The following is a 10,939-nucleotide window of genomic DNA, read 5'->3' as shown; positions in this document are numbered from 1 at the left end:
TGGGAACGGACACATGCAAAGCCTTCAAGCGGAAGGAGTTCTCGGTTTTATAGAGGGAGAACTCAGCTGGGCGTTAGGGGGATGAGCGTCACCCAAAGCAAAAGAACAGGTCGGCTGTTGTTCTGCACTGAATGTCCTCCGTTAGATACATCTTATGAAAATACTAAGTTGAGCGCGCCATGTGCAAGCATGGGCTCAGACATTTGCTAAGCTCCCCACCCTCCCCAATTAAGTTGCAAGCATGTGCTGATGACGGTTTGACAGCTGGATGTTATGGATTAGTCCCAGAGAGTATTTTTGATTAATGGTGTAATTTAGAGATCCATAAATAAAAAGTGGATTTTCAACAACTTAAAGTAAAAATTTCTAGAAAGGCATCGATGTATTTGCTGAGTAAGGCGTTGAGCAGGTTCCTCCATGTTCTTAAGCAAGATCATCCACGGTATCCATAAATAGAGGGTGGGAGGGGGCTTCTTGAACGTAGTGTGTCTTGGACAGAAAGATGAGATGTTCTCATTTTAGCCGCTCAACGAGTCCCTGCGTCAGTCCAAGGTGCAAAAGCTGAGATCTGGAGAGAGTTGCTAGATGAGGGAAATATTCCAGGAGCTTCTCCCACGACAGTTCCAGCAGGCTGGGTACTACCAGCCACATTTTAAACAGAGAGCCAGTCCGTTTGTTTTCGTGGATGTTGACCACCCCTCCGTGAACATACATGCAGCCGGCCTAGATGGGAAAAGGGGGAGAGGGGAGTTACACGGGGCACAGACCAAACTGGCACACCAGAAGGTGCTGAGGAGCGACACAGCCAGGAAAACTGGGATTTGACTCTCCAGATTCCCGGCCGGTTAATCACAGAGCGAGATTCACCTCACACACCTTTATGTGCTGGTAACAGAACTGTCACTGCCTGAGCCAGTCACCCCGGGCTCCTCTCATAGCCAAGGGGAGGAATCACTGCTGAAGGGCACGTGTCTCTCATCCTAAAGCACGTATCCACTAACTTAAGAGTGCTTTGCTCTGTATTTTAGATGAATTCTACCCCAAGAAATCAATTTTAAGAGTGGGGCAAAGTGTTAATAAGTTAGTACAGAGCCATACTTCGGTTTCAGCTAAAAAGAATGTATTTTTTCTTAAACTAAAACCACACCATACAAAGACATGCTGCATTCCCTCTGGCTGGCTCAGCATAACCCTGCTCCAGGAATGACACGAACGCAGAGCGATGGGAAAAGCTCAGCTGCTGACCTATTTTGCGAGTGGCATTTTTTTCAATATACGGGAAAAGAAAGGGCATTTTCTCCAGGCACCCACCTGCAGTCACTGGGCTGCCTGGGAAACACCTTTATCAGGCCTACAGTTTCCCTGGAAGAGTTGCATTTAGAACAATCTCCAAACTAGGTGACAGCTGCTCTTACAACCAAAGAACCCGATCTCTGCCCTCGCACGCTGCCCTAAGGCGATGATCAGCTGAAGGAGGCTGAAGTCACAGCTAAATGCATTTCTCGCTGCTTATCAACCACAGGTCTCTAAGCTTCTAGTTACGGCAAAAAGCTCTAGCAATACCAACCTTCCCGTTAGCAGTGGTTTCCAAAGACGGCTGCTCACCTGCTAATCTTTCAACTCAGGCTGTTCTCAGTAGGCTAAAACCAGTTTACCTGGGGGAGTATTTGTGCTTTTTTTCCTTTTGCAAACAGGAACTGCTGTTCACACGGGGAATTACTCCTTGGACCTGGTACAGTTTAAAAGCTAAAATTCCGCTTCGCTGCTTTTAGAAAGCACAATAAAGCACTCCGCTCTTTAAACAGCAGCAGGAGTAAAAGGAGTCAATGCAGTGACCTCACACCAGCCCTCAGCCTCCCTAAAGACGCTGCATCCAGTGGAGATCACCTCCTTGGTAACATCGGTTCAGCTCTATTTGCAGCCCACACAAACGTCAGAGCGCTTGGATGAATGGCTTGAACTTCAGCTACGTAGGAAAGAAATGAGTCACTTACTGGTGTGACAGCAGCACAGTGAAAATACACTGGTTCTGGCATGGCAGCTGGGAGCTTGACCCACTGGAAAGTTTGCAGATTCAGCTTCCAAACATCTCCCAGAATCACTTCTCCGTTATAGCCTCCACAAACGAACACATCTGTAAGAGAGGAAACCCACAGTGCTTACAGGCCAAGCTATCCTTCATCATCAACTGCAAACATGTGGTGACTGAAGTCGGCAATCACCTTTCCAAAACAGTTTCAGGATCAACAATTATTTTACCTCAACACAAGCTCTCAGTACCTCCCACACCAGTCCCAGCACACTGTTCATACCCACGGAGGCCACTTGCAGAATCACAGAATGGTTTGGGTTGGAAGGGGCCTTTAAAGACCATTTAGTCCAACCCCCCTGCTGTGGGCAGGACATCTTTCACTATGTCAGGTTGATCTTGGAACACTTCCAGGGATGGGGCATCCACAGCTTCTCTGGGCAACCTGTTCCAGTCTCCTACCACCCTCATCATAAAGAATTTCCTCCTTATGCCCAATATAAAGCTATCCTCTTTCAATTTAAAACCATTGCTCGTTGTTCTGTCACTACAGGTCCTCATAAAAAGTCTCTCTCCATCTTTCTTATGAGCCCCCTTTATATATTGAATTAAATTGCATTAATTCTCTTCTTGCTGTATTCTTTTTCATGATGAAAAAGATGACATCAGAACACAGACAAGAGAGATGGAAACTGCCTTCTCCAGGCTGAACAACCCCAACTCTCTCAGCCTTTCTCCATAGCAGAGCTGTTCCAGCCCCCTGAGCATTTTCGTGGCCTCCTCTGGACCCGCTCCAACAGGTCTGTGTCTTTCTGATGCTGAGGGCTCCAGAGCTGGACGCAGTGCTCCAGGGGGGGTCTCACCAGAGCAGAGTAGAGGGGCAGAATCCCCTCCCTCGACCTGCTGGCCACATTTCTTGTTACACAGCCCAGGATACGGTTGGCTTTCTGGGCTGCATGTCCACTCATGTCCACCTCCCAGCCTGCCTGTGACCCCAGACAACCATGGCAGATTCAGAGCTAAATGCCATTGAGAAGCAGGAGTGCAGTGCCACTCCCGCTTTAAGAAGCTGCATGAAGCCCTCACTAACCTGAGGTACCTGTGTTTGATCAGATTTTACTGGTTTTAAACACATGGGGAGCAGCCCCAGCTCCTAGTCCCGCTGCCTGCCAGAGGCAGGTCCTTGCTCCCGGCTTTGCCCAAGTTCTCAACTCAGAGGCCTGCACTGCAGCAAAATACAGCTGATGAAGGCGACTGGAAGCATCTCCCAGCTCCTGCCTTACTTTTACTGGCACAGTTAGCACTCCTAAGAAATATAATCTGGCATATCACTCCACTCTTTAACATACAGCATTCAGTAATCGACCTGAAGAGTTTTGAAAAGAAGGACCAATATTGTAACTGCTTCTTCAGTCCGTTACGAGCAATTTCGTTTTTATCAAGTTCGGGAGAATGCGTTCTTGGAGGACAACGAGGCTACGGGAGAGGCCCAAATCTAGTTGAAGGAACACTCTACCATTCAAAATTGTGGGTAACTGAACACAGGTTGCACAGGCAGAGCCCTTTCTAAGTCGTGCCTCAAACAGCGCCACACAAGTGATTTACAGCAAGAACATGTGGAGGATCAAAGTGAAGAACAAAAGGCTCTACTAAGCTCTGTGCAGCTCCTAACATATAAAAAGGCCCTCACTTTACCAGAGAAAGGGAAGACTCAGGTGCTAACTCTGCTACTGCCTCATAATCCACTCCATATGAGCATCTTGGATTTACACCACCACGAAAAGGATCCACTATCAAAGAAATCCCTGAACAATCTTGTCTCTAAAGAACTCAGCTTCCAGGACTTGGCCCCACTTTGCTTTTCACAGCGGACTGTAAAACTAACAGGTTAGTCACCGAGCTGTAGCAGTAGCATTGTTCATACCTGTTCATGAGCTTGCAACCAGCAAGTTGCAAGCACCATGGACACTCGTGGCTAAAATACATGATATTTTACACTGACGTGGCCACGTGTCCAAAGGAGATTGAGGTGTTGCATAAAATACTGCAGAATGCCAGAGAGTGACAGTACTGTGGAGTGCAGAAGTAAATTTGCCTACAGCAGCAAGATCCCTCATATGAGGAGCGGTGCCAACTGGGCAGCTTAAGGCCTGTTAACAAGAAAGATATCCTCTTTCAGAAAAGACACGTGTGCCCTGCAGTTCTCTCAAACATGTGTTGGGGGCCTGCATCTCTCAGGCTAGAAGGATGGGCTTGTCATTGCTAGGTTGTATAAGATACACCAATTTTCAAGAGACAGATTCTTACCATTTTTTATCTGAACGCAGCTATGGCATCTTCTGGCTGCTGGGCAGCCTGCGGAGAATAAAAAAAAAAAAAAAAGTATCAGCTATAATTGCTTTAAAGTGCTTGAGCAAGTGGTGATTATATCTTAACATATAATCATGGATAGGAGTCACTTGTTTCATTTATAAGGGGCTTCTGCTTTCCTACAATCACAGGTATAACATCTCTAATTTAGCAACCGGCTGTTTCAGGTTTGACTCCTACTTGCTCTCCAGGGAAGGAAGAAATGTGCCAGAATCTCACTCCCCACAGACTCCAGCTCTCACCTCTGGCTTGGTGAAAAGCAGCAGCCAAGGGCCTGCAAGGTTTCAGGGAAACCCCTGCTGATAACCAGGCCAGCACGCAGTCCCTCAGAGGGAGCAGAGATGATGTGTATCTTCTTCTGGGAGGAGAGCCAGCCACTATCCTCTTTCCCAGCCAGGGAGGGAGAGAAGCCAGACTGCTAAATATGCTTCAGACGGGTTAGTCCTCACTGCTAAAGCTCTAAACAAGCAGGACCTCGAAGTCAGCGTTAAGTCACGTACTGTACAACAAGGTTATGAAACGGGCTTTCAGCCTGCCAGAAAATAGCGTCTTCGAGCATCTCGGCCACTCTCTGGTTTGCAGGGGAAGACACAGGAAATTCCAGACTCACCAACTTTTTCATGAGGTTTTGTGGCAATTTCCTCCCAGGTGTTGGTTTCAAGGTTGTACGCATGGATCTGAAGGGACAAAGAGGAGCCATTAGTTCTTCCTGGCTCTCCCAGCACTACGATGACACAGTTACAGGCTCAGACCCAGGGAGCCACTATAAATAACACCTCTTTTTCATTAAGTGTGAAAACAAAAATAGCTAATTGCAGCCAGCGACTAGGCAGGTATAAAATCACCTTCAAAGCGTACCAGCTTACTAAAGCTTTCATCTCGGGCTTTGCTATTTAAGCCCCACAGCTGAAGAAAAAGAATATTGCTTTTAAAAAAACATGAACCAATTAAAACCCACACCCTCCAGTTCTCAAAAGTATTTAGAAATACCTTTCTCATACCGCACATAAGGAGAAAAGAAATGCAGAGAATGGAGAGATAAGAAGTCATGTTAACTGCTGCAGTTTCAACTTTTTTGGAAGCGGGGCACTATTTAAAGTCTCCTTGTTTATCATTTTGGCGTTCAACATGAATTCACTCTTCCCTCCCCAAATCGTATTGGAGAAAAATGTTTGCCACAAGAAAGGAAATTAAAACATACAATTAAGGGAGAAGACGAGAAAAGAGTCACCATATCAATATCTGAACTTAACGTCAAGGAATTCCTTCCTTTGGCACTTTCCTGTTTTGGCACAAATACAACATTTAGAAAGATGTCCTAAGTGTTTTTAAATGAGAATCTTTGACAACAGGTCTACAGAAATGAAGCTGTTTGGCAGATTGGGATGGTCACCGGGTACCACAGATTCATCATCTGTAAGTCAACAGGACATGTTTGTGGCAGCAACACCAGGTTTTACAGAAACAGGAGAACAATCTGCTCCTAGTTACCTATTTTTTTACCAAGCTCTCCAGGCAAGGCCAGATGAAGAGACGGTGCTGGTTATACTTCACTGTAGAAAATCTCCTATCCAGGCAAGCACTCAAGGTTTCTGATCACCTTACCTTATCTAAGGAATAAGCTGTCCAGGAAGTTCCACCTCCCAAGATATAAATCCGTTGACCATCGTGTGCGATTTCATGTCTGTACCTGAAGGTGCAAAGAAGGACATTTAGCAGCACAAGCAATTAGCGCAAGTGAGCAACAACAAAAGCCTTCTGGAAAACACTATCAAATTTGAGTGGTTTAAGCAGACACCCCAAGCCTGGCTTTGCTGTATCAGTCCCTCAGGTTGGGAGCATTCGGAAGACGTGGAAGCTTTCACGAGCAATCTAAGCAGCACCCCAGAAGCTTGAAAGGCATTTTCTGAGAGCAGAGCACCATGGAACTTAAGTACAATGATTTATGGAGCACCATCATGGCCATCAATATTCCAGCCCCTTCTCTCACTAAGACGGTCACTGATTGATCTCCCAGCCCTCCTTTGTCCATGCCTTGCTACAAAATAGAACAAGGGACAGGGATCAACGGGAGCTTCTTCCCCTCCTCAGCACTCACCAGCTGCCCCAAGCCCCCAGCTCTGTTCTGGCACCACACAGTCCAGATCAGTGTGGCAAAGGCTTCACACCCCATCCCTACATCCCCCTGCACGCCAGACTGCTGGAGCACCGGCTGTGCAAGGTTCACGGCCGAAAACACTGCTCTGAGAGTGCTCAGAAGCCTGTCCGTAAAGGTGGTGACTCCCCTGTGTTAAAGCTCTCCGAGACTGTCCAGCTTCTCACCTCTCCTCTGGCATGTCACAGGACATATTGTTTGGTTTCAGCTGGATCCACTCTCTAGTGTTGAGGTCTAGCTTATGTAGGTCAGTACTGTAAATGTAACCAGTTGTTCCTCCAAACACGTAGAGACAACCATTGATGATGGCCATGGCCTGGAAGGTAATAGAGAGAAATCAGTTGGAAAGGACACGTGACATCAGTGTCTGAAAAAGAGAGAATTCCCTCCCAAAGCAAGACACTGCTTGCAAAGCTCTACAACTTACAAAATTACATGTTCGGGAGGAATATGAAGGGCAAACAAGGATGATACACAAAAGGGGGGGGGGGTGTGTCTGTAGGAATGGAAAGTAACTCCATGGTCACAAGATGAGGACTTAGAAGGGGAGCTGCTGAGTTTCAGGCATCAGAGAAGACAGATCTGTGCAGCAGGGGCTCCCAGGAGCTAAAACCAAAGCACAGTTAACCCTGAATCTCTTTCACGCTGACCTTATACAGATACTGTTACAGAGAATCTTATAAACCAGCTATCAGGTAGCCCGCGGCACTAAGTGTAACAGAGAAAGTCCCAAACACGGTGGATAAGTCAGACTAAACAAGGGAGACAGGCTGTACAATTCAAAAGCACATGGACTATCAGCCTACTGAAACTGCAAAGGTGGTGCAGGCACCATTCCCTGACGCAGTCCAAGGTGGAAGCAGAGATGTAAGCTCCTTCTGCTCCCAACTGCCTGTTTGCCAAAGGCCAGCTCGAGCTGAACCGGGCAAGGGGAAGACTACTTTCCTTCCCCCAAGTGTCTGGCGCACGTCTAAATGAGAAATTAGTTGGGTTATAAATGTCTGCGCCACAAGTGCATTGGCAGTATTACTGGAAAGCACAGCAAAAGGTGGCAGTCTTCCTGTGAATCTATTTTTTTGTACACCACGTTCATCCACGACATTATGGAAAGTCTTAAAAGTTGTTATTCTAATACAAATAAGACCTACTAACCACTGTTTTCATTTATAGTTTTGGGTTTTAAAGGCTTTGTGGAGGTTACAGAGCAACTCCAGAAACTAGCAACCGCTCCTTAAATCAGACATACTTTTTGTTCAACTGCATCTGGCATTTAGTTAACCCATTGTGGCTTTTCCAGCTACAGGAAAACTATTCCTTTCCTTGGAAATCTCAAAGAACCAAGACCGCTCTATTTCTTTATGAACGATACCCGCCTTTCCTTACACTTATGTACACAGCGAACAACTCCGGTTACTAGCAAGGAAGAGATCTCCGCGCTCTGGCCCCTTTTCTGTGACACACAGCGCAGCGTACGCAGGCACACCCAAAGTGCCTCAGCAAGGGCTGTCCTTCATACCTGGCCATAGATTCGATTGGGTTTCTTTCCTCGGCAGCTGAGCAGAGCCCATCTTTTGTACTTGACGTTGCAGACATGGACATCGTTGCCATTGCTCTCCCCAAAGGGGATCCCGGTGCCCCCAAACACAAGCAGGTTGTTGCCGTGCAATACAACTAGGAGAGAGAGACAGAGCAGAGATACTTGTTGCTGTGAGACGCAGTAAAACAGAACGACTCTGCTCTGGAGACAGTAGGCAGCAAGTGTTCAATATTGTTCAAATACCGTACAATTCACACTACGCATTTATGGCTTTGAAACGCTCTAAAAGTGAAAGAATGCAAGCTAAAACCATGGTAACCAAAGGCCTACTTTTAAAAATGGCTAGTGAACAAAGAGGTCTATTTTTGGATGCTTTGAGATGTCTGATTGCGCTGAGCACCTAGCTGCTGAAAGTGCAGGTGCCGTGCAACTGTCAAGCTAAATACCTGAAGACTACCTCTTGCATCTGAAATTTTTTCTTTCCCTCTGCCTCAACCCGAGCGAAAGGGGAAAGAAAAATCACAAAACCAACCCAAGCTCAAGGCCTGCTTGCAGAAGAGCTGGAAATGGGATCCAGATTTCCCAGTTCTTGCCCAGTTTTGCATTCCACCAGGGACACCGATTAAAATAGCTTCAGGAGTAGGCGCATAGGAATTGAATTTCCATACGTACGTGACATGGAGGCTAGTTCCCTGGGCATGTAGCCTTCAGTGCCCATTTGATGCCAGGTGTCTGTAGCAAAGTTGTACCGCCAGAGTTCCCTGAAGAGCGGGTAGTCTTCGTTCTCTGGCCCACCGGACTCATCATAGTCAGGATTGTAGCCTCCAAACACATACAAGTTGGCATTATCTGCCACACAACGATGGCCACTTCTTGCTGGTGGAGATCTATGGCCTACAGCAAAATGAGAAGGTAAAACAGCTTCAGTGAAACGTCAGCAGAGGAGCTGAGCTTGTGTCCGAGGGTCAGGACTACACCTGCTGCCGTCGTCCTCCAACAAGAGCGGCTGGTGTTTAGCCATAGGGAAGCACGTCTGCAGCCAGGAGGAAACGGCTCTGTAATGACAGATGCACTTCTGTCCCCGAGCAGGAACGGGGAGAGCCTCTGCATGTCACCGTCTCATTCATGTCCACTCTAGCCCCGGGACCACACCCGCCTAAGGAGACCTGCCTGCAGGTTGACGCATGACAATCCTTCCACATGGCAATCCTTCCATAAAAGCTATTTCTGAGATATCTTACAAATTCCCCGTTCTGTCATTCTGCATGGCAGATTTCACTCAAGAAACAGTTCCAAAATGTTTATATTTAAAGCCGCCTGATGGAAACAAAGAAGAAAAGTAACGATTTGCTCTCCCTCCCACACAAAACTTTGCTCTGTTTCTTCTCTTTTGCTCCTGGCACCTTGTATCTCAAGGAGGCTCTTTCACCTTGGACACCCCTGGGCTTCCTAAACATTAAGCAACACAGGTCTGGTACATCAAGTAAAATCTGCTCATAGATAAAGGCATTTGCACTGGGAGGGAGCGCAGCCCAGAACCCATCTGAGACCCTACAGGCTGAGCTTGACAACTGGCAGACGCAGCCCTTCCCAAAAGGAAGCCCTCTGCCTACCCACCCTCTTCCCTAAAAGCCAATGGAAATAAAAGCGGGGAGGACAATTCAAGCTCAGACCTCAACTGGAACAGACAAAAAGACCGATTCAGTCCAGGAAGATCTAAACAGCAATACTCTTGTTGGACAACAGCAGTTGAAGTCTCAGCTGACAAGTGATCAAAAAGTAATTCCGAGCTTGCTCAAATTCGATGCACAGCAAGAGCCAAGCACAGCGCTGGAGGTGGATGTTTTTCTTCAACGAGACACAGGACCACATAACGAATGAGAAAGATGAAAGAAACAGAAAACGATCAGGTCCCTGAACAAAGGAGCTGGTTGTGAGACACGCGTAGAACATCTCAAGCTGACTGAACCAGGAAGGTTTCAAAAATCATTTTTTTCTATGCAATACAACAGTGTTTTGGTGGCAGTAACTCTAAGCTTCATCTCGAGGAGGAGGATACGTGTCCCCTAAAATGTACAATTTCAACGCGTGACCATCACTCCCCTCAAGCACATCCTCTGCTTGTTGCACCTCAAGACAGGCCCGCTTTGGTTCAGTTGACAATAAAGAGCAAACGAAAAAAACATCAAAAGAAGATCCCCGAAGACCCTTCACCCAAACAAACCAGCGATCTTCACCACCCACCTGCTCTCACAGCTCTTTTACGGACTTTTAGGATGGAACAGGACCCAGTGAAGCATCTAATTAGGACCGATCGTGTCTTCTTCTTAGAGCCTGTTACAATTATCAGCAGCGAATCAGACATGCGGAGCAATAACAAATGAGGCATCAAGCATCTTTCCTACAGGAAAGGTGAAATAAATTATTTGTCCAAACTGAATAATGAATTTTAACTCAGCACAAGCAGCTGTGCTTAATCACGTTCCCCATTTGCTGCTGGTTTAAGCTCCAACTCTTGTGCAAAATTAAGCTGCTCTACAGGGTTCAGACAAACTCCTTGTGGCTAAGTTTTGACAGATTTGGGTTGTTTCCAGTAATAATTGCGTCTTGCAGCAATCCCCACTTAGAAAACTAATAAGCGCTGGCTGAAAAAGAGGGGAAGAAAGTTAAGGAATTAATGGAAAAATCTGTAGTCTTTGGCCTGGGTACTGAGACAGCGCAGTGCCATTGGGCACCCGGCGTGGCGTGGACATCCGCACACAGGAGGGGTGGATATTACATGTACTAACAGCAGCAGCCAGGAAGTTACTGGCCTCAGTGCTGGACTAAACTGTTAAACAAATATTAT

General features: G+C 46.7%; 1 protein-coding gene across 1 annotated transcript in view; it reads right to left on the bottom strand.

The window, feature by feature from the left end:
* Positions 1-293: 293 nt before the first annotated feature.
* KLHDC10 (kelch domain containing 10) overlaps positions 294-10,939 on the bottom strand; it is a 19,656-nt gene continuing 9,010 nt past the window's right edge. Inside the window, exons 2-9 of the mRNA XM_009331014.1 lie at positions 8,764-9,012; positions 8,071-8,225; positions 6,722-6,870; positions 6,005-6,089; positions 5,010-5,076; positions 4,337-4,384; positions 1,995-2,134; positions 294-723 (exon numbers count right to left, since the gene is read on the bottom strand). Coding sequence (XP_009329289.1) covers positions 514-723; positions 1,995-2,134; positions 4,337-4,384; positions 5,010-5,076; positions 6,005-6,089; positions 6,722-6,870; positions 8,071-8,225; positions 8,764-9,012 — 1,103 coding nt within the window. The 3' untranslated portion in view covers positions 294-513. The remainder of the gene's footprint in view (positions 724-1,994; positions 2,135-4,336; positions 4,385-5,009; positions 5,077-6,004; positions 6,090-6,721; positions 6,871-8,070; positions 8,226-8,763; positions 9,013-10,939) is intronic.

Source organism: Pygoscelis adeliae, unplaced genomic scaffold (genome assembly GCF_000699105.1).
Source record: "Pygoscelis adeliae isolate BGI_AS28 unplaced genomic scaffold, ASM69910v1 Scaffold129, whole genome shotgun sequence".
NCBI classification, from domain to species: Eukaryota; Metazoa; Chordata; class Aves; order Sphenisciformes; family Spheniscidae; genus Pygoscelis; species Pygoscelis adeliae.
This window is presented reverse-complemented; position numbering and strand designations above follow the sequence as displayed.